We start from the raw sequence: 23,628 nt of genomic DNA on the forward strand, positions 1-23,628 counted from the left end.
TGCAATAATTTATGCACAGATGAAATATGAATGACGTATCGTTATATTTTATCTTCCAACAAATAACTGTAAAAACTACAACAAAAAATGTAAATAGGCCAGATGATAAACTAAATCCCGGTTAGTTTGACAAACAACGATTAAACAAAACATTATTCCAACAACAATGTTAAAAGGGTAATCTTAAAATTGACAAACCTTACAAAATTGACCGTGAGTTCATTTAAAGTTAGTTAAAAGAGGTAACAGTGCAAAAACAATTGTTCAATGGCAAGACATTCAAGATCTAAGGACTGAAAAGTCACCATTTTGTAACCATTCATATGACCTACATATTTGGCCTTCCTGTAAGACAGTTTGCGAGTAGTCGACCACCAAACGACATTTTTCTCGGTTTCGCACCACTAGTAATTGAGCTCTCCTAGGCGATTTCGACGGCTCAATGATGTCTTCGAAAATTAATCTTTTAATTTCGGCTTTTATGAAGGCGGAGTCTTCCCTCGAGTAGGAACGCGTGCGAGAAGCGACAGGGTAGTAATCCTTTTGCATAAATTCGAACAAGTTGGGTGGGTCAACATCGGCTGCCGCTACCGCGAAAACCTTTTTCGAAGCAGCAGACACTACAAGAGGATTTTCAGCTCCACCAAATTCGAAAGTAACAGCCTCATGTCTTTGTAGAAACTTCTGCCTCAAGATAATATCGGCACAAGAGTTATGCATTACGTCCAGCACAACGTTAGAGTAGCTCCGGCCAAGCAGTTGAATGGCTGCTTTAACATGACCTTGTGTTTCCAACTGCAGTTCAGTGGAAGCCAAGGTTATATCACTCACTTTTCCTTCCGGTTTTAAATTGATGTTTTCAGCTAAAGAGCTATCGATAAAATTTTCTGAAGCGCCGAAGTCTAACAAGGCTTTAACGAGTCGGCCTTCAATGACAGCGTTGACGACTGTACGTTGGAGGCAGCCGGGAGCACCTGCCAGAAATGAGGTCCCAGATGTTTTAGCGGCGATGGCAGAATACCGTTCTGATACTCTGATTCTTGATTCCTTGGATTGCTTAGAGCCTTAGAAGTTTGTAGAAAAGAGCGATTACTGCGGCAGACATTTGAGAAATGGCCTCTTTTTCCACAATTACGACATTCTCGATCACGGGCGGGACAATAATTACGACTATGTAGCGCACCGCCACAGTAGAAGCAAGTCTTCTGAGTCCTCAATTCACGCACTTTCGGAGCGACAGCTAGTGATCCTCCAGTTTGTAGTGTGCTTTCTCTCGGTGTCAAAGCGGGCAATGTTGATTGGGCCGAAGCCACCAGGCGAGGGCCGGTACTGACAGAGCCCATTGAGCTCGATTGCAATTGAACCGCAAAATTGCAACCGCAAAATTTTTGCCCTAAGAAAAAAAATAGGTGAGCTGAAAGAACAACCGTGCAATATGTTAAAAAATGTTGTATTCAATTTTACAACATTTACTGTACTGACTTGAGAAAAACTTCCATTAAATAAGGGGTGGGGTGTGGAAAAATACAAAGTTAACCTTTTTGAGAGCCAAACTAGATCCTGTTTTTTTTATTTTACTAAAGAATTTGGTCAACTCGGTTCAGACAACATCAAATAAGCGGTAATCAATATGTAAAATACCGGCATCTAGTGGTAATTAAATGAAATGCTGGCAGTAGTTGACGACGGGTACATTATCCACAGATTGGTTTATGGTTTTTCCAGGAAACGAATTCTTTCACTGCAATAAGGCCAATCTTTTTCTCGAGCGTGGAAATTTTCATTTGTAAATTAGTAATTCAACAACATGTCAAGTTTCTTCATTTTTTACTATAATTGACACCACTCGAAATCAACTTCATTCCCCAAGGCTTGAGGCAACAACGGGTATTGTTTTTGTCACTATACTTTTTTATCCATAAACCGATGTTTCATTGACCTCGTCAGACATGCGCTGTAATTTACCCGAATGATTCTGCAACTGATACAATGTGAACTATTGGACAGGCTTACCGATGGCGCAAGCTTTCCAATCGACAGAGAAAAAAACTAAATATTTGTAGAATAACAGTGAATTGTGCTACTAAAGAGGTTTTCGTACTCCGGGATGCGCAAGCCATTGAACCAAACGATTAGCAGCTCATCTTTTACTTGAGGGACAAGATATCCTTTGGCCACAAAATGAAACTAAAGCTTTTAGAATGGAGTTTATTTTGTGGAATTTAACCCAATATTTTCGACGCACTTTGTGTGCAATGTATTTGTCGCTATCCATCAATATCTTTAATTTATAAATGTCAGTGAATTTTTAATTTTGGAAAAGTAACGTTCATTAGTTGTTCGCGAGCATGTGCTTAACACCGTAAATTTCGCTGGGCAGCGTTTTGGTGAAAAATCTAATAGCTAACAAATTTATTTAATACAAAGCCGCACTTCAATTCCGTCAGTTTATTTTCATTATCTTGAGTTACGAGTAAATACAACATCACACACACGGTCCTCACCAAGCACGGTTTAAGTGGTCTTGAATAAAACAGACACAGAAATCATCAAGTAATAGCCTAAGGTTAAAACATGAGATACAGCTGTACAAGATACAAGTGTTACAGTAACAATTGCCGCATATACGATCACCAATTCATAACTCACAACGAAACACAACATTATACAAATACACAATGACAACCTGGGTGACATCTGGCTTAATGTTGGAGCGGAAGTCAGTCTGAATACGTGTGAAGTGTTTTTACGGCAACGAACACATGTAAATTCGATTATGCTTGAGCGAGCCCACCAACACTGGGACTGCCAGTGTCACCGCAGCTGGATACGTCCATGAAATAGACCGAAAAGCCACCAAGAAACTGGGCTAAAATTTGCACCAAGCGAGTTAGTGGTGAGTGGAAGAGCGCCAATGAACAGGGGTTGTAACCGCTTTTGTTAAAGATCGGTGACATCGAATAAAAAATGGAAAATGCTCGTGTCTGGAGCCAGCAGTGCGCGAACCGAGAAAACGGAAAAACAAGTCGTTGCTACCACCAAGCGGCAAACGGATTTTCGTTTCTAGTCAAAAAGGCAACTTTAAATAACTTAATTAGCGACATTTTCAGCACAAAATTTGAAGTCAAAGACGTCAGAGCAGTTTTTCCACCTGTTTGTATTAGTTAGATCACAGTGCGATTTTGCGTGGAATTTACAGATAAAAACTTTTTCAAAGAAAATGAACACCTATATAGGTTTAGGTTTATAAAAGCAGCACAGCTGACGTGCAAAGAAATAGGTCCTTGGCGCCGTTTTGCAATTTCTTGACCAGTTAGATATCACAGTGGGGGCGCGGGGTTTTGTTCACGTCAGGTTTAAAATTTCCTCGGAGAAGCTCGTAAGGAAAAGTTTGCGGCGGCAAGAACACATTTAACGTTGAAATTGACAAGAAAAGATCGAACACTTTTGATAAAAGGCTAAAAACATGAAGATATATGAAACATCGCGTGATGCAACTAGCTGCGAGGTGAGTTGCTTAGAATTCATATATTGCTGGAATCGATAAAAAGGGGTACACAAGACAAGTAGCTACGTTGAACGAATGAAAATCAAGAGGTTGCACACTGCTGGTAAACCCAAGCCTGCTGAATTGCAATATTGCATGTGATCTTTTAAATAGCCAATAGCTCAAAAAGAAAAAAACGTTACTCTGAACAGGGGTTCTGTTTGGGCAGTTTACTTGACGGAACAAAGATTGCTAATTAAAGGGTTTCCATTGAAAAAATCTTGATTTGAGCGCGGTCGAGCAAACAGACCATTTTTGAAAAGAATATGAATCTTAAAAATTAGGTGCAAATTTTTGTAACAGAATACTGGTAGTTATTTTACACAAATGAAAATTGACAGTACTATTGCAACTCGCTTATGATATTAACCAATAACAATTTGAATACTAGGGAGTGTAAAAAAGTTGGTTAGCGTCGAAAAGTGAAATTTAAATGAAAATCAAGCAAAGGAAAAGGCACAAACATGGTTTTCTGAGGAAATATATCACGTGCGCAAACACAGTGACAATGCAGCTACTTGTATAGCGGTATCGGTTTGATTGGCAATTTTCACAAATTGGATGATATTGCATAGAGTGGTTATCGAAGCGTTTGGTGGCTTATCGGTAATTTTTTGCGGTAAGTTCGTAAAAGCTTAAAATTAAAAACAGACGAAAAACAGTGGCGGCTATTTTGGTATGTACATATTTTTCGATAAAAGCACAAGTCTTTGTTTTTTCACGAAATACCTTTAGTTTTCTGGAGAAACACATACACCTGAAATCCATCCTAGGCAGCAGGCAACGAACATTAATTACCAACCCACTCATCATGTGACCATCGTCATGTCCATTTACGTTTTTGTAGCCAATAAGGGCACATTGTATCAACGTTAATACATCTTCGACTCAAAACTCTATCTTGCAATGTTTAGGTTATACAGGGACACACAACACATCAGTCTGTATGTACATGACGCAGTATACCTGGAAATAATGACTGATATTAATGCATTTTTCTCAAGACAACTGGAACCAGGAGAATTCACAGAAAAAATGGAAAACGCCTCGTAGTTATATAACTTGCACGGTGGCAAGATTTTGTATTAATCAAATCCAAGCAGAAATCTTAAATGAACTGAACATAAAATAATGACCTTTGACCTCTTAATCATCCACATCCAGAAACTCATCGCTCCCATAAAGAAATCGATGCTCGAGTGTTTCGAGGGCATCGTAGTCTTCCTCACTCGATGAGAAGGAGTCCTCTCCCAGAAGATAAACAACATCCAGGAGCTCCAAGTCATGCTGCAGGAGTTCCATGAGACTGGAGGAATGATTCCCTCCCTCGTTTCGTTCTCCGATAAAATCCCACAGCGAGTTTGGATCGATGGTCTGGAAAGTTTTATTGTTTGGCAAATGTACCATTGTTAGCAGTTATTCTGTATTTATTGGATGTTCTTATTCTTTATCAAGTATTCACTCATTTGCTTTCAATGCACTGAAGAAAATTTGACCTCTTTCGGGTAAGTTTTAAAACTTACTATGACAAATAAAAACACAATAAAAAGGAACCACCAGAATATCAGAACAAAATACGAACGAAATGTCCCCCTACATCAGACAATAAGAGCTGAGCTGTTTTGAGTGGTGATACTGTATTCTATAAACATCATATTATTGCGCCATTAAAATATAAGGGTGCTGAGGTTTTACAAAAAGCCTCACCCGTCTGCCATTCTTTCCTTCGACATTCTTTGAGTCCACTTTACTGCGATCTTGCTTGCTGCCATCTGGATAGGCGTGAAGATAAAAACAATTTGAACCGAAAGGACATTTTCCACGACCTTGGTCAAAATATCTGCACGGTTTGTTGCTGGAAGAACAAATACTCACAGCTAGGTTAAGAAAACCACCACAATCACCACCAATCAACCAGGACTTGGTTCCTTGTGACATGACAAACATACCAGGAATAAGAACAAACGGGCAAACATTTCTGTCAAACCTCAAATGGTCCTTGTAGCCTTTAATCAGGTTTTCTTTTTCTTCTTTGTCTTCGATCCAGGTGCTACTCGGAGTGACAAATGATGATGAGACCCTGCACTGGGGACATGCCCTGCACGTGAAAGCGTCAAATTTAAGTTGGTGAGGTTACTTTGTAGTTGCTTAAATATTTGGGTCAATATTAAAATCAAATTTGACTTCTACTGGTGTTGCAAGAAATTACTGTTAAACAGCGAAAAAGAAACCACAAATTGATATAATATACATTCCAACTCAATATCTCATGTAAGTAAATTTGATTCAAAAATCAATATTCCTTTCCAGATCGGGCAGTTCGACACTCACTTCACAACAGTGTTGTTGAAAGCTTTTGCGCTTCGCCACTTCCTTATGCAATCCAAGCAGAACATGTGGTTACAATTCTCAAGAATCCCAAACTTGCGATCCTTTTCATCTTTCTCCCAAACCTGCAACGATTGAGATGAGAAAGCAAGACTTCCCAAAGCTGCGGGTATCTCGTGAATGGTGCAAAGTTAGTTGACAATACGCTCACCACTTCCATGCAGATTCCACAGACGGCGTCGCGACTCTCTGCGATCTTGAACGATTCTTTCAGGTCTTCAACGTGATATTGCATACATTCCTGTGACATCACAGAGGATAATGTGAATCACATTGCAACATCTCACAATTCTATAACTTTAAATAATTCTATTGTAAATCAGTTGACAACAAGTCTGTTGGTACTTCACCTCTTTATGCTGTGCTTGTTGGTGCAAGTCGTCGGGGTGTAAGATGTACAAGTTGCACATGTCGCACAGAAGTCCGTGTACGAATGCACATTGGTCGCCATACCTTGGATGATTTTAAGACCTTGTTAGCAATTATGTTACATTCACCACCATATTATATTCATTACGCTGCACGACATTATTCCACACTATCACGACAGTACGTAAGTAAAATGCTTTGTTCTAGTTTAGCTTTTTTATTTTTTCAAAAAGCTGCTTTTGCAACCAAAAACATCTTCTGAGAAACAATCCAGCTTAGCTAGCGAGTGTAGGCCAAATTTTTCTTACTCGCACTCTCCATTCAATGCAAATGGGCAAATCTCGTCAAATTTTTGAGAAGCCGACACTTGCCCTGGGTCAGGAGATGTGTCAAGTCCTTGTTTAAGGACAGAGCTGTAAGATCCAAAGTCTGAAATTTGAAAATAGTTACTCAATAAATTTTGCAAAAGCAAATCACAATGAAAAAAGCCACGTTAACAGCAAATTTTAAACAAGGTCATGTTATGTAAAACAGAAGCTATATTTGGCGAATCACCAAAATAAACATCGGACTGTTACTATCGACCTTACAAACTGTAACGTGAAGGCTTTTGAAAACAATGAGCCAATGTATGGTATTGAGTGAAATTAGATCTATAAATATCGTCATTATGAAACAACCAAACTTCTAACAGTTTCTCCTTCAAAGTATCACGTAACTCTCAGTTGAACTGAGCACAATGTGAAACTTACCTCTTGGTGAATACTGTTGCCCTGGGACGAATTCTACGGCGTTCACCCAATCAACATCGTGTGATGTACTATGGAAGGGTGAACTGAAGAAGAAAATCTCAAAGATTTAGTAAGTAGCTTTTAACTGTTCATCATGTTACAAGCAGAGTGTTATACATTCTGTCATCATAACACAGGAAATGCAACCACCTGACGCGGCCTAAGACGTTAACTGGCAGTACTATGTATAATTATGTCAACAATTTCAATGGTGGTAACTAGTATTAAGTAAATAACTCTTTTCATGTCTAACACTTGGTGGAAATACCGATTTATCCACACACAACTACAAGATAGTTTGCATTTTGCTGTGGACTGGTATAGATGTAAAATGTTAAGTGACGTATTTGCGTTATTTATGGGGGTGTTAGCTAAACTTGCTTTGTGGACACACTGAAGACCCGGCTACATTAAATTAAACATTTCTCACCAACTTATTGCAAAGGCATAAATATGAAGAAACACAGAGTTGCATTGGTCCTTATCATACAATCTACCAGCCCAAACAACAACATTTTCGGTAAAATAAAAAAATTCACCTTTCAGAGGTTTTTGATTGTGACGTGTCATTGTTGCTTTTATTTCTCTTGTCCACCCTAACATGATCATATCTGCAGAAAATTAACAAGAGTCATGATAAATCAAGAAATCATGAAATGGGGTGTGGTTGTGCAGCTATGAATCCAGCTCAAACAACCTACAAACAAGCCTAGTGAATTTACTAAGTGCATAAATTTCAATTATCACAAACAGGTCAACCTTTAGGATTTATATAAAAAATAAAAGCCACTTTTATAAATTATATTAATACATTCAGACCCCGTTAATCCGGACCCCAAAGACCCGTAATCCCTGTTATCCGTATTTTACTACTTTAATCCGGAAACCGCGCTGTCCGACTAAACACAAAAGCATTGGAACAAACGTGCTAAAGCAATTGCAATAAAATCCAATAAATCGGATTATCAGGAGTGAAGCGAAAATGATTCACGATTGTCCTAGAAACAGTTGTTAGTTGACAAAAACAATAGCCAATTATTATCTATGCATTAAGGGCGCTGAGATAATGTTTAGAGCATTCGTCTTTAATGCGGTAGTTCTGGGGTTCGACACTAAGGACACAATTTTATTTTAATTTCTGTCCAGCCAGAAACTCGATAATTTGATTTGGAGTATGGTGCATACTGCTTTCTGAACACAGTGTTGCATTTGTAAGACTGAATGATTTTTCACTTTCCGATAATCTGGATACCCCGCTAAACCGATATTTTATGACGAAACAAAGTGGTCCGGATTAACGAGGTCGGACGGTACAGGGAATTTAATAAGTCAACAAAATGCTAACAAATACGCTAAAAAGAACTGGTTGAAAATACAATTCATTCAGATATAGACGATCAAAAAAAGACAAAAGTTATACCTGCAGCGTTCACCATAACTACAATGGCCATCTTGGTAATAACGGCAAACTAAGTCTGGGGCTGTATCTCTGTTATGTGAGTATCGACATGAGCTTCCATATTTACAAATCCCATGAAGAAAGTACCTGTGTAAGCAAAATTATAGTTAACAGCAACCGACATCATGGATATAACCATGAGAAGTTTTAAATTCATTCATAAATGTTCACCACCCAAGCACCGCACCAACTAAATGGAAGCATTTTTTTATTAATTAAATGCTATGCGATTTTACCATATTTGGAATAGTTTATTAGAGCCACTGAATGGGACCAAGCTTAGTGAAGAATATTACAAAATCACTTTCATTATATGCAGTAGCATAAGAAAATCATCTGGCAAGCTTAACCTACGCATAATTCTGACAATTCAGAACAAATTCTTTTAACTTTAATGTTCTGATTGTTTTTAAACATTTCAGCCAGGTCAAATAATTAATAACATCCTTAATCCTAACACATGTCTGCCATCTGCCTCTCTGCGCCACTGGTATTTAAACAGGTTTGGATTTAACATCAACACTTTGTGACTTATAGGTTGAAGGATTTCTACAATTAACAGTCATGTCATGTGTTGGGACCTTCAAGCTCATTTCAAAATGCACCAATGACCAGCACAATAAAACCTCTATGATCTCTCTGCTGCTTTAAATTAACTTCTTCAGAATGGCAGAAGTTCAAGACTGACTGATGCACATATGTGTTATGCATGCCGGTCTGCAAGAGCATTCCCAAGTGCAATTTTTGTGAAACTACACCATCATATGTAGCGCATTTTAGGTGGAGCAAATCAATAGGGGACATAATTTAAGCATTTTTACATTATTTAATATATTTTAAATAACAGGCAGTACAGAGACAGCAGAGGTTTGTTAAAGCATCAAAATACACAACTTAATTAAACCTGCACTACTAAACCTTTTGCACAAGCTTTTGTCAAAAAGTCCAAAACAATCCAGTGCGATAGGCTAGTGGTATATGGTATATAGTGGTATATAGCGCTTTTATAGTATCGATGGTATTTGGTAATTAGCCTACTGCCACACTTAAATTTTTACTGCACGTTTTATGGAAATTATCCTAGATTATGTTACATCGGGGAGCCTAAAGACAAGCTTATCATGCAACGTTCATACCTGCATAAAACCTTTTTTGTCCATGGTTCGTCATTGTTGTCTGGATTTTCCTCGGATTTTTTTGTTGCCATTGAATTAAAAACAGTTTATCTTGAAATGAAACGTTTTCTGGCTTTGCTGCTGGTCCAGTTATGGGTATTGCAGTTGTTTCGCTTCGTCGAACTTATCAGCAGTCGTCCAGGCTTTCAGTGCACTGATCAAGTGTGTGATTCAGTGATTGCCTTGACTTTCCTACTGATTCCGACGCCTCACAACGACCAGCACAAAACGGGTTCACCTTACAGTGTAGGCAAATTATGACTCTTCTCTTATGCCAACGTAAAAGATATACAAATGCTGTCAAACATCACAGAACAACATAAAACGGCTGCAAACAACTTCTTCTACGGTACGGTACGCTGTGACACAGAACCTATAAGCTAGCCTGTCAGCTGACATAACACCTTTGTGACGTCAGCAGAAAGGGCGAATGTTTTGTTGTGATGATGTCGGGTTACAAACATCAACATAAAAATTGTCGGACTGACCAAAAAACTACATTAGTCATTAATATCACTTAACTGCGTCTACTCATTCAGTATATTTTGTCATATTACGTAAGTTTGGTCAAATTATGCGTAAACGTCACGCAAAGCTCGTGCGTTTTTCAACATACCGCCCTCAAGGGTGTTGGTGGTTGGAACACGTCAAATTAAAGTCAAACTCTATTAATGACGTCACTGGAATTTCGCTTTCCACGAGTGCAATGATAAACGAGGAATCGAAAACTCGCGAGGAAAAGAATGTATTTTGATGTTGCATGCGCTTCAAGGACAAATTAGATTGATCGTTTTCAGGCAAGCTTTTATTGACGCAGTGTAGGCAGCTTTTTCGGAATTTGACAAGGGACTGTTATTGAAAATGCTGAATAGCTTTCATAACCAGTGGGAGATTAAAGATCGCTCAGGCTATCAACTTTTAATTTCCAGATCACGTTGACACCACATGATGTTTATTCTCACAAACTGAAATAATAACGTAGCCTGGTTTTTTGCCTTCATGAGATGAAGTAAACATTGCTACCCATTTCCAGTGCCATATTTTAAATTTAGTTGAAATCGGGCTAAAATTTTCAAAACAAATTTTGTTTTACATCTAAAAACCCTTAAAAATATATCGAAGTGGAAAAATTTATTCTCGAATATACATGTAAAATAGTAGCGGTATTTATAATGCATGCTGCAATTTTGAAACGCCGTATATGCAAATAACCTGCCTTCCATCGGTTTTTAAATGTAGGCTATTTGTTTACGTTTCATGTTTAACATTTTATAACATTGAGATAGTATTACGATTCCGTAAATAATCTCTTGTAACTTCATTATAATGATGGTGTAATATTCGATAAAATATAATTTTTTTAATTTTTATGAGTGTTGAATTAGTGGTCTTTTCCAGTTTCTCTTCGTTTGTGCCGTTATCAGCCTACAAGATGTCTATGGTCACAATCTAAGAAATAATTGCAATTCACATCACGTCAGACAGAAATATATGGTGACAAAAGTCACAAAAGGCTTTTTGCTGCGGCTGTCAGGGCCTGGAATGACTTGCCACAAAACGAACGCAATTCCGACAAACAAAACTCTTTTAAAAAATTATTAAAAACGCACTTTTCCGGTGTGCCTTTATGTTTTAACGCTTTAAATGTTGCTTTTAGAACATTTTGCTGTTTATAATCTTTTATGTTTTTATCTGTGTTCTGTGAAACGCCTTTTAGCGGTTTCAATCTGGTATTGTGCGCTATAGAAATGCTTAGAATTATTATTACGTCGCCAGTTTTCAAGTCGTGATTTTTCTCAGTCCGAGGAAATACTAGCCTATGCTATATCATTCGAGGCTTATCATATCATTTGAAACTTTCTACAACGACTATATTATTTCGCTGCAATACTACTGTAGCATGCAGGGCCGGACTGACGTAGTGGCGTGTGGCAATTGCCACATTTCTAGCGCCAGTTGGTATGTTTATATTAGCCAAGAAATTTCTATTTTAAGTATTTATAACAACCGAGAGATTGACGAAAATCTTCCACGGACTCCGCTGTTGGTGAGACCCGTCCCTAAAGGCTAAGTGCGCATGCGCTACAAAATGTCCCAAGCACTCTTTTGTGCTTGGCAATCAAGACGACGACGCATGAAAAAGCGGCACATTTATTGGTTAGCGACGACATTAAGCACACAACAACGACAATTGTACTGCAAGAATGAGAGATGTTGTTGTTTGAGTGATAGATTGTTTGGATCGAGTTACATAAACATTGGCAAAAAATACACCACCTCAGCATTTATATCATGCAAGCTATTTCATACGATATGACGTCAGCGTATTGTGACTAAACCGTTGCAGCGTAAAATTTCATAACAATAAAAATGTATTACGTCACTATAACAATCTATTACGCAAATAATACTGAGCCAAAACCAGTCGCAGACGAGCAACAAGAAAACACGCATTGAATGCACCTAATATCACGAAGGTGGTAGGCACAGTAGTATGCTGGCGCTGAATCGCGGTACAAGACGATCAGGAAACGTAACTAACAAGTTTGCGACAGGAAGGCAACTTGCAAAAATCTGTCAACGTTATGTTAGTGCACGGTAAAAGATGTCGGGGCGAAGAAAAGGCGATTACACGATTTCGTAAGAATAGTTAAGCTCAATGGTAAGAAAAATTAGCAATGATTTGTACAGGACCATGTGTCGTTGTCTCATTAAGACCGAGTCACTGAAAACCAAAATGATTTCAGCCTGAGCTTAGAGCCGTACAGTTCCAGGCGTAAGCGGTTATGGCATGATCATAAAATCTTTGATGAAATCTTGAATACATGATAAATCTTGCTAACTTCGAAAATGTTTAAAAATAAGACCAAGTAAAAACCCTAACTATACAAGAACTACGTTACAGCGATAAACGATTTCTAACGCTTTGTTAAGTGTAAGGAATGAAAATGATAAAAAATATTCCGGAACACCAGCCGGTCAAGGTCTCTTAAAGTGATCTTCTGAGCTTTTCACTGAGTTCAAAGAATCATCTTTGTTTGAGTCCGTCCCAGCTCTCAGATGCCAAATCTTAAAGGATGTTGCAGCATCGGCAATATTTCCGGCGTCTTCGTCGGTTGTTGTTGGCAACGGAGGGATTTGGGGAGATTGGGGCGAAGTAAGCATGGATTTGGATGCGTGGAAGCGCGTTCTGTGAAAAAATGATCCATACAGTTATTCCTTTGGCAAAATAACTGTCGTGTAATTCGATGGCAGACAATACAAAACGCAAATACAGATAAGTAAGAGCGTTTTACATAAGGCTTCACAGGTTAGAATTTTCAATTAAACCGGCACCGATTCGGATTTCAACTGTTTCGAATTAGACTGCGACTCTAATGTAGTGATATTGCGGCCAGATGAGCAAAGATTGTGCCACAATTATTAACTTGAAATTACTGTCAGCAAACAATAGTAGGTCAAAGGTGAAAGGTTAAATAAGGTAAAAAGATTGGGTGAAACAAAACATCAACCGTCCAGCGCGTGCACACCTGGCATGACGTCACAGTATCGTGCAATTACACTCCGGGCAGAGGCGACGAGGTGCGGGACCGGCTGAAGGTTGAGGGGTGTCAGGAGTGAAGTAAGCATGGATGGCAAGCTTAGAGTTGCGAGACTGCGGGTGGGGTAGGTTGAAGGGACGCGATGTTGTGGTGATGATTATGATTTTTAATAGGTTTGAGGTTATATTAAGCGAGTCAAAATAATGGTTATTAGGTCAATTGAAAAAAATTTAGCAAAATAAACAAAGAAAACAAAAGATTGCAACCAAGCCAAAATCACAGGTCCAAGTTTTCAATTGTTAATCACGAGCCCATGCAGCAGAGGTCATTGTTACATCACATTGGACGTCATTGTTACAGCAAGGACGAAGTGATCGTGACATCAGCATCAAAACGCATTAGAGCAGGGACAGAAAAACACCGAAAAAAATCAAAAAAAATTTCAATTAGTTTCTACTCAACACCGTTAAGTCACGAATTATTGAATGTTTTATGTTTATTAAAAATTATGTTAATAAGGCAGGAAAATGAGTGTAAACAGAAATTTAAACAAAAAATACTCATTTCTAGCGAGAGAAAAGCAACAAAAATGAAACCACTATATGAGGAGCTGGCATTGAAATGGATCATTTATTGAATGAGGTCATTAAGCTTGATTTACAAATGAAGCTGATATGGAAATCGATACAATAACCATGCTGGTACAATTTCATCATCATGCTATACTTGTAATTAAACCATCTCAAAACATTGCATTGTGTTAACCGCTAACTTAAAAACAATGCGTGCATTTCGTCGGAGGTGAATACCAAAACTTTTACAAATTGCTGTATAATGAAGTCATAGATCCTTGCATACCTGCAATCTTCGAATGCCCTGTCGGGTGATTAGTTGACAGTCATATAGCTCAAGACGACTTAAGTTCTAAAATGGAAAGAAAGTTGCAAATATCATTAATTCTCTTGCGTGCATTACAGCGATAAGATATTACATGTTAATTACATGGGGTGGAAAAGCCTCACCAAAATAACAAAACACAGCAGCAAAATTAAAAATGCACGTAGACCGATTAAGCACAAACATAGACATCTCAATTTCGATTTCACAGCTTACCCGGCACCCCACCAAGTGTTCAAGGCTGGAGTCTGTAATAAGAGGACAATTGTCGAGTTCCAGGACGCTGAGGTGCTCAGTGGCACAAGATCCAAATCCAAGATCTTGAATTCCCTCATCAGTGATCAGCTCGCAATGGGATAACGTCTGCAGGAAGAAAGTTGGACTTGAACACAGTTGTTAGTTAGAGATAGCAGTCACCATATTCGCTTTCAGTAAGAAGGTCGTGAATTTTATGCTTGTGCTAACATTACATCACTGTGTTGATGGAAAGTAAGATAAAATTAGCTTCCTTAGTCAATGCTGCTGGTCATACTCACCAGTTCTTTTAACATGACGCAGTGTAATGACAAGTATCGAAGCGTTTTATCAGAAACTAAAATGCATTCTTCCAAGTCCATGCGTTCTAATTCAGGACAGGACTGAAAAAAATCAAAGGTTATAAATCTGACTGTCTGGTAACACTGCAGAATGTCTGTACTTTGAAAAAGCGGTACCAGGACGAAACTTATAAGACATTTAAAAGCAAACAAGATTACAGCAGTGGATCAATACCTTAGCGAGGTTTATGAAGCCAGTATCGGACAAATTAGCACAGAGAGCCACTTCCAATGTTCGTAGGGAATGACAATAGAGGGCAAGTGCGTGTAAGCTGTTGTCTCTTAGCTCACTGCATTCCGACAAGGAGAGTGACTCTAAATTATTGCAGCCTTTGGCTATATGCTGCACACCTTCATCTGTTATGTTCTACCAAGTCAAGGAATAATTTAATATGGGCTACCATTTAAAGCTGCACGGAAAATGTATGTTTACTCCTGCAGTCTATTCAAATAGATCATAAGTAATTGTCCACTTTTAAAGAAGCTTGTCCATAATGCAAAGACTGTTAAGACAACAAGCACAGTGATAAAGAGGTTAAAGGTCATATATATTACAAACTCAACCCAGAAAGAATCTCCCAATAAAAACTTACCCCGCACTTGTGAAGGTTAAGTAGGACAAGGCTGGGACAATTTTTGCCGATTTCTTCGAGGGCGTTGTCTGTCAACTGCAAATAACCATAAACATCTTAAAAACAAACTTACAATTAATAGATACTTTGCAAGGAACATGACAATGTAAACACAACGTTAGTCCGTAGCTGAAAATCATAGAAATCAATTAAATCTGAGTAACAGCAATTATTAGCAAAATTACTAAATGCTTACAGGTACCTTGTCCTTGGGCAATAGTTCTTTAAAATGATGCCATGCAATTTACGCTGGTATAAAAATGCTGACAAAACCATTTTACAGAAATACAACAGAAAATCAAGATTTCAGTCCAACTATGAAATATTTCACCAAAGCAACAGATTGGCTGGCAAACAGGTTTAATAAACAGGTGATTTCGAATATGACCTGTGGTGTTGGGTGTCTATCACATGCTAATTATGACGTCACAATCATTGTGAGTTGTTGCAAGTCAGAACGCAGAACTATCTACACAGCAGGCAATAGCCATGGAAATAGCTTGAATTGTTTGTATATCAGTGCTCCTAGACGCTAACTCGCAGCTGCTGATAAATAATTAATGTAAGCCTGAATGCCTGTCCTTTGTCTGCCAGTTGAAGACTTGAAGAAACACTGCTTATAAGATACAGCCTTGCTGCCGCTGTGCATAATGTAAATAAGTGATTTGGCAATAGCAACTGACTGAATGTGGACCTGTGCTTTTAATAGGTATTCATATCTATTTATTCATTTGTTTACAAAAATCTCTTGATTTAACAAAACTTGACCACTTTGGATTTTGGCTTTAATGAAATAGTTTGAAATGTTTGTTTGAAATATTTGAAATGAAATGTTTGAAATGTTCCTAAAGATGAACTAAATTACATAACATAACCAATTACCATGCAAACAACTGGTAGAGTTTGTTCAAAATCTCACCTTTCTCATTCCTTTCATGAGAAGATGGTTGATCTTGGGGCAGCCGGCTGCAATGTGACGTATTCCCCGATCGGTGACATTTTCACACCACGACATGTCAAGATGCGAAAGAAAAGGGCATCCTTGGCTGGGGTAAATTAAAATCGTTAAAGAAATCAGTGCCTCAATGAACATATATATCCAGTATATAAAGTTATATACATTTCTGACAGAGCACTGGCAAAATACACTACACTAATCACTGCATAGCAAGTAGAAATGTACATAATACATACATACATACATACATAAACAAACAAGTAAAACTTTTAACCTGAGATGTTGCAAGCCTTGGTCAGTGATGTGTGTGCATGAGTTAATGTTGAGATCACTTAGCAATGGAGAATTCTTTCCCAGGCTTGATAGGGTCCTAACACAGAACGTTTCAACAAGAAAAATTGAATGCTTGTGGTAATGAACAAATCTTTTTATGATTTGTTTATGTTTCACGCTTACTGGTCGGTAATCTTCTTGCATTTGAAAAGGTTAAGTTGAGAAAGGTTTTGGCAGTTTTGCGAGAAGATTCTTAAGGTTCTGTCTTCCACGTTCTCGCAGCCTTTCAAAGACAGCTTTTTGAGAAAACCCCCACAGCGCTTTGATAGATTCTCCACAACACGACCCTAAAATAACAACAAAATCACATTAAAATAGATTAAATTGGACACATGTTGTTTCAGAAACCAAAAAATCTTAGTCATTACTTATTCCAAGACTAGAACATCACAGGCCGCTTCACATAGTGATGCATAACATCACTTGCAAACAGTTTTCAAAATGTGCAACAACAAAAAGACCAATAAATGTAGATAGGATGGGACATAACAGGAAATAACTGACCTCAATAACTGTTTGAAAAGCAAAGAGATCCACATCTTGCCAATTGCTACCATCAAGGGCCAAACAATTCCAATTCTTTGACACCTGGGTAAGTTCGACGGGAAAGTTATTTTACTGAACTTTACAAATAAGCAATCAACGTTGAAGACTTGAAGTTGTATGAAACTTATGTTTACTTAAATGGTATGAAATATCTTTCAAATCATATAAAACAAGCTTATCAATACTTATACAAAATGCTCATTCAAAATACGTAATGTATGACACCACATTCAACCCAAACACCAAGCATAGTCTGGCTGAATGACAGACATTGCACAGGGAACAACATTGCAGAGATACAGTGATATTTTTCTACCTTACCTGGGCACATCTGCCAAGAGTAGGGATATCAAGGTACGAGAAAATACGAAGAAGAAGTTCTTTTGGCAGTTTCTGGTTGATCATTGCCTCATTGTCCAGAAATGCCTAATAAGAGCAGTGTATGTCATGTCATGTCATGGTACTGTCGCCATGACAACTAGACTCCTGTTAATGCTGCCAGTTGCAATTTCTTTCAGGGCAAGTCGGACAGGTTGATTTAGCAAGCCACCATAGTACAACACATATGATACACAATACACATATCGCTTTATGTTAAAAATAAAAAACATAAATATAAACCCAACAATATGCAACGGGTTGACTTGCTCACAAAACCAACCTCGATTTTCTGTCGAATAGTTCCTGTCGACGACATGAGTGAGTGAGTGGAGAACGGGTGAATGAGTTCTGGTTCAGTCTTATCAGGGCAGATAGAAGGAACGTTATCACAATGTGCAACTTTCCGTTTCTTTTTACGCAGTGGCTCGAACATTTAAAACTTTGTAAACATCTTATATGCAGATGAGGGCAGTTTTGGCTAGCAAAATCATTAAGAACTAAAGAAAGACAATTTAGAAACACACAAACAAATCATAATACATACCTATATTTTACAGCAATAGGAATAAGACAATATAAACTGAACAGATTCAAGAAATAAAGAGCTAAATGACTCTGGTTACAAACAAAAAGACCAACACAGAACACTGAAATATATCTTTGCTACAAAAATACTCAAAGTTTTGCTAAACATTATCATAAAATCTGTCAGCAAAAGCATTGTTAGGAATGAAATGCCTTTTACTGCACATCATTCTATAAACTACGTTGTGGTCTGACACATTGATTCACTGCATGTTATATAAGCAATACAAATCATGAAGGGATTACATACCAAATGGGGGTATAATGCTGAGGTAATATTTTAAAAAATGCCGACAAAAAAGATTTGGGCATTGTTTGTATGAGAAAGCTTGATGGTCACGTTTGAATGAACTTGAATAACAAACCAGATTCAAACTTGGTAGAGGAAAAAGCAACACAAGCCATCCTCAAACTGTTACTTAAAGGAAGAAAGAACAGAAAGAGGTCAATAAAGAAATAGTTTGAAATAGAACATTCACCTTGGGGATTTAAACTTAATTGGTGCATTAATATCCTAACTACTGACTAAACAATCAGATCCTTTCAAACTGGGGCTCTAAACTGTCACTGTTTGCGTTTCAAGGACTCAATCTTTGTTGGTGTGCATGACTTTGTGTTTGTTTGTTGTGATTCATGGAATAATTACAAACACTCAACATGCTACAAACACTGGATACAGAGACGACTCTATCGATTGAAAACAACATGACTTATGTGCAGCAAAATCAAAATGTTGCAACTAGTCAGTCATAAACGGCAGGTACAAGCGGCTTCGAGAAATATTATATCATATATAGAAGGTATAATAAAGTGAGTCTGTAAGAGTTATGTAGATAAGAAGAACACAAGAGGCAATTTATTAGGTCAGGATAAGACTTCATTTTTAAACCGACCTTTACAAAATGCAAATTGCTTCAACGAAAGTAGTCTTATACAATCACAGATTAATCAAATTGAAAATATTTTTTAAAAATAACAGATTGTCATCATCAAGTTACTAAAAATGTATGTACGTTTGTAAAATATGTGCAGCATTTATTATTATAAATTGACGCATGTAGAGTTAAAACTACTTTTTATCATACTCTTTCCAACCACTACACAGCAAGTTTAATCCCAGCATAATAAGATTAAGACGTCGTAAATAATAACAACCTATATATAATATTTGATTAGGGTAGTGAAGGCAAAAAAACGTGGGCGTTTGTTAAAATAGCAAACATTGTTACAAAAGCCTCATATCTTTAATGGAGAAGAAATGCAAAGAAAGAAGGAATAGGGGGCAGAATAACCAAAAATGGGGTGACCAAGTGCACGACGGCTAAAATCAAGGTGCACCAGGTGCAAAATGGTGGACTAGGTGCATTTTTCAGTCTGCAATGAATATTAGCGGAAACACAATGTCAGTGGACCCTCTTTTTGGTGGTAGAAAGGGAGACATTTGGGTGTACCAGGCACAGACTTGAAAAATTTCGAAGATGCAGTTGCCGTTCTTTCCACTATGGGTCAGAATGCCATAGATTATAATAAGAGAACAGACAATCATGATGAATCATAGAATTTGACAAGATTGGAATCCCCGAGTGGAAAGTAAGAACGTTTTCGACAAAAACTTGCACGTACAAAGACGCAAACTTTTGCAAGATAACGTGAACAGAAATCTCAATTGTCATTCAAGCAACCAGTTATTCTTTGTTTGATTATTGTAAATTGGCGTGCATCTCTCGTTTGAGTAACACTTTCTGCTACGGCTGGAATCTAGCGCCTTTTAGCCTACAATCTACTGCAAAAAATAAATGCAATTTTTTGGACAAAAGGCGTAAAAAACTTTTGATAACAAATTTGATTCGTGTAAAATTTTGAATTTGATACGCATTTTATAAGTCCGCAAACTGTTAAAATAAACTGTATTGATATATTCTAACTAATATTCACAAAAAATATTTTGGTGACTGCTGCGGCATAAATCTTCGGCGGACATATTTGTTGACTCCACTATCAGACAATGGGTGTCTAAAATGATACAAACACTGTCAGGCAAAAAGCGGTTAGATGAACTGTCCCAATTTAAAGATCGCAAGCCCTAATCCTATATGGTCACCGCTAACAGCTATTCGAGGTAAGACAGCTTACCGGTAATAACTTTTTACTGTGGAAAGAATAAGTGCAGCAAATAAAATAAACGGGATTGTTTTACTTTTGCCAACAAACTTGAAGGCCTGATTGAGAAAGAGTTATGAAGTCATAGAAAAGAAATTATGCAGTAATGATTTCGCAATACTTGAACCCGATATAGGAGCGCAAAAGCAAAGGAGAACCAAAAAACAGAGGCAAAACATTTCTGCAAAGAGGTAACAAACTGGTTATATTATAGGTCAAGCTTAACGATACTTTCCACAAAATATTCTGTCAAAAGCAACTAAAATCAATGCAATCGAGCATTACAGGATTGCGAGAGACAAAGCCTCATAAATATCTGAATGTTCTTTGTTCTATCCACGTGCCAGCTGCCCAGAACGTAAGTTTCTTTGTTTACAGACACAAGAAACATTCCACGCCGCAACCCAGACTTGTCTAAACCTTTGGTGTCGCCGTCGCTCTCGTCAGCTGATTTTGCAAAACAATAGCGAACAGCGCCATAGAAATATTAAACTCTGGTAAAATTTTCTGATAATATTCATACTTTGGTCAAAAGTAATAAAATGGCGGCAACAAGTTTTGAACCAGTACAAATCTAAGCGTTGATATCAAGTCCAGGTTAAAAGTTGATGATTTGGTTGTATTTTCAGCATTTAGAACAGTGGTTCCCAGCCGCGGCTCCAAGCTAGCCTTCTTGCGGCTCTCAATGAGCCCTGAAAATCCCACAAAAAAATAAAAAATCTATTAATAATAATTAGGGCGATTATATTTTGACTTGTCAAAAAAAGTCAAAATTTGGTCTAAATTTACAGCGTTAGGTCAAAATTGTTTACAAATTTTTCATTTTACACCATACAGTTACACCTTGTAGCCTATTTTATACTGTTGTGAATGGCCCATTGTCTACTTATTGTGAATCATAAACGGCCTCCTGAATCCTAAACCACAATTGCGCCTCGCTTTGACAAAGTTGTTAAAGTTCAAAGCCAATGCGAAGTTGCAAATTAAATTGATTTGTTTTATTTTTCTTGTTAGTGTTGCTATTCGTTGCTACATGCTTTAAAATTTTCGTTATAATTACTTGAGTGTTTTCATGCGGCTCCATACGTACTCTGAAGTTTGAAATTCGGCCCCGACACCAAAAAAGGTTGGGAACCACTGATTTACAACATGGGTCACGATTATTGAGATGCACTGTGCACAAAGAACTTCTGTGATAATTGTTATAATTACCCTTATTTTTAACACAATACTTGAGCAGCTTTGATAATCTTTTAATTCTGCTAGTTGGTATTCTTTTTGCGTTTTATTTGCAAACGTTGGCCATTTTGGCTTTTGTTCCGAGCGCGTTTGATTTGAATTAGTTCCGTTTCAAGCGGGTCTGTCACGATACAACACACAATGCGTTTTTCTCTTTAATCATTTTAGTTTTAAAAAAGCATCATTTTGAGTTAAGTGTTTCTGAAAGCAGTGTTGTTAAGGAAGTTTTACAAATTTACCAGCATCCAAACGTAAGTCGCAGATAAAGATGAACAACCGAAACGGTTCTCATTCAAAGCAACAAAACAAATCTTTGCCTGAGATTGATAAGAGCAAGTCACCTCTTGCAGGTACACACGCTGGAACATACCAACATCCCATGCCACTGGCGGCAAATTTGTCTGAAATGGTCGGAGCTTCCGCCTCAGAAGCTACCAGCCTGGGACACCAACGTACCAACAACAACAACACCAACAACACCAACACAACCAACATTTTGGTCCTTGTTACCTGTTATTTCGGTTTGAATTACTTCTGTTTCAAGCGAGTCTGTCACCATACAACTCGCAATCCGCTTCTCTCTCAATCAAAGTAGTTTTACAGTGATGCTGAATACATTTTTTTAGTTATATGTTCCTGACAGCAATATTCGTTTCGATATAATGATAATATCGTAAAATATAATGCAAACTGCAAAAGCAGACCGAAGCAACCAAAATAAGACAGGTCCTAAACTCCTAACTCTGAACCGAAGAAAGTCGAAACTCTAAAGGCCACCTTCTTTTTTTCTCAGAAAAACTAATCGTAGGTAAAGTAAATGTAGGACACCAATCGGAAAATCGCACATAATGGCCAGTTCAATTATTTCGAGTGACTGAAGCGTTATGCAAAATTAAATGACCCGGTAGGCAAAAAAGTGATATGATGTGATATAACCAAAGTAACACTAACAAAATTAACAAATAGTAAGAAAACACAGGTGAAAACACGGAAAGTTGTGCAAAATATAATTTTGCCTTAATAGTTTGCAGGATCCCTACGTCATTACAACGTAATAGTGCGTCTACATGTCGTGCACGGAACACAAAACTGATATATATAGTGAAGCCAGCGCTCAAACCACTAATCTGTGTCAAACTTGAAGCAGTTGAAGACTCCACATTTCCCTCTCTATGTAGGTAGTTCTTATACATAAGGAGTTTCCTTCTCTGTACACAAAGTAGGATTGTATGATTATGTTTCATTTTTATCGTTATGACAAGTAGCTCTGATGATATATTTAAAACTTCAAACAAGGTGAAGACATTCTTTGTATGTATTACCGCCTTACACGTCACTAGTGGCATTTTTGGCACAATCTTGTTCATAAACTCGTATGTATATGTCAGCAAAGATTTGAAAGATTTATTTCAGATTTAGGTTTTAACTTATTTCTATAGAAATAACGTATACGCAAAATATATTTGTTTATTGCAATGAATTAACTTTGTTGTCGGTGTAATTTTAAGCTTAAACAAACAATTTATGAAATATAATTTTTTGCATCATAACACTGGTCAACACGATTTTTGCGGCAGACTGTGTTGGGGTCTTTCTACCTAATTTTGGGACGCTGAATCCGAATCTGGCATTATTTTTTTTCTATCACATCACGTTTTTGAGATAATATATATGTTTAGTATAAATAATTTCGCAAATCAGAAACCGCCTCGAAATGTAGAGGTTGTTTTAATCAAAACTGCTGGAACGCTTAATCATGCAAAACACGAACACAAAGCCTCGAAATCATTTAAAAAACATCACTAGAAACTAGCCGTTGAACAATCAATGTAATGATACAGAACTGCCACAATCTTTAAGAGCTCGAAAATTTTCGTTTTAATGGCTTTCGTTTATGGGCAGTGGTGTAATTTTCTCTCTTCAAGTTCCAGCAGTAATCTGCAATCATGTGGCAGTCCCATCGGCCCTGGTAGCGCTCTTCCATAACTCTAATATCTTGGTGAAAGCGCTCACCTTGTTCTTCACTGACG

The 23,628-nt window shown here is 37.6% G+C and overlaps 2 protein-coding genes across 4 annotated transcripts; both read right to left on the bottom strand.

Moving 5' to 3' along the window:
* Positions 1-2,433: 2,433 nt before the first annotated feature.
* Positions 2,434-10,103, bottom strand: LOC143470180 (E3 ubiquitin-protein ligase makorin-1-like). Of its 2 annotated transcripts, none has more exons than XM_076968131.1 (12): positions 9,691-10,103; positions 8,516-8,641; positions 7,635-7,706; positions 7,057-7,139; positions 6,613-6,733; positions 6,286-6,388; positions 6,087-6,176; positions 5,879-6,000; positions 5,535-5,645; positions 5,255-5,402; positions 4,691-4,921; positions 2,434-4,513 (listed from the first exon to the last, which is right to left on the bottom strand). In XM_076968131.1, the coding sequence occupies exons 1-11, from the start codon at positions 9,759-9,761 to the stop codon at positions 4,694-4,696; spliced, it is 1,275 nt and encodes a 424-aa protein (XP_076824246.1). In that variant the 5' UTR covers positions 9,762-10,103; the 3' UTR covers positions 2,434-4,513; positions 4,691-4,693. The 2 variants fall into 2 exon arrangements, with proteins under 2 accessions (XP_076824246.1, XP_076824245.1); XM_076968130.1 differs by having other exon boundaries at positions 4,684-4,921.
* Positions 10,104-11,862: 1,759 nt separating this feature from the next.
* On the bottom strand, positions 11,863-20,781 carry LOC143470467 (uncharacterized). Of its 2 annotated transcripts, XM_076968622.1 has the most exons (13): positions 17,895-20,781; positions 17,555-17,659; positions 17,192-17,275; positions 16,811-16,974; positions 16,629-16,724; positions 16,316-16,442; positions 15,358-15,432; positions 14,940-15,131; positions 14,705-14,806; positions 14,385-14,531; positions 14,130-14,195; positions 13,260-13,384; positions 11,863-12,919 (listed from the first exon to the last, which is right to left on the bottom strand). In XM_076968622.1, the coding sequence occupies exons 1-12, from the start codon at positions 18,045-18,047 to the stop codon at positions 13,271-13,273; spliced, it is 1,425 nt and encodes a 474-aa protein (XP_076824737.1). In that variant the 5' UTR covers positions 18,048-20,781; the 3' UTR covers positions 11,863-12,919; positions 13,260-13,270. The 2 variants fall into 2 exon arrangements, with proteins under 2 accessions (XP_076824737.1, XP_076824735.1); XM_076968620.1 differs by lacking the exon at positions 13,260-13,384.
* Between the last annotated feature and the right edge of the window lie 2,847 nt (positions 20,782-23,628).

The sequence above is a fragment of the Clavelina lepadiformis genome, chromosome 9 (genome assembly GCF_947623445.1).
Source record: "Clavelina lepadiformis chromosome 9, kaClaLepa1.1, whole genome shotgun sequence".
NCBI lineage: Eukaryota > Metazoa > Chordata > Ascidiacea > Aplousobranchia > Clavelinidae > Clavelina > Clavelina lepadiformis.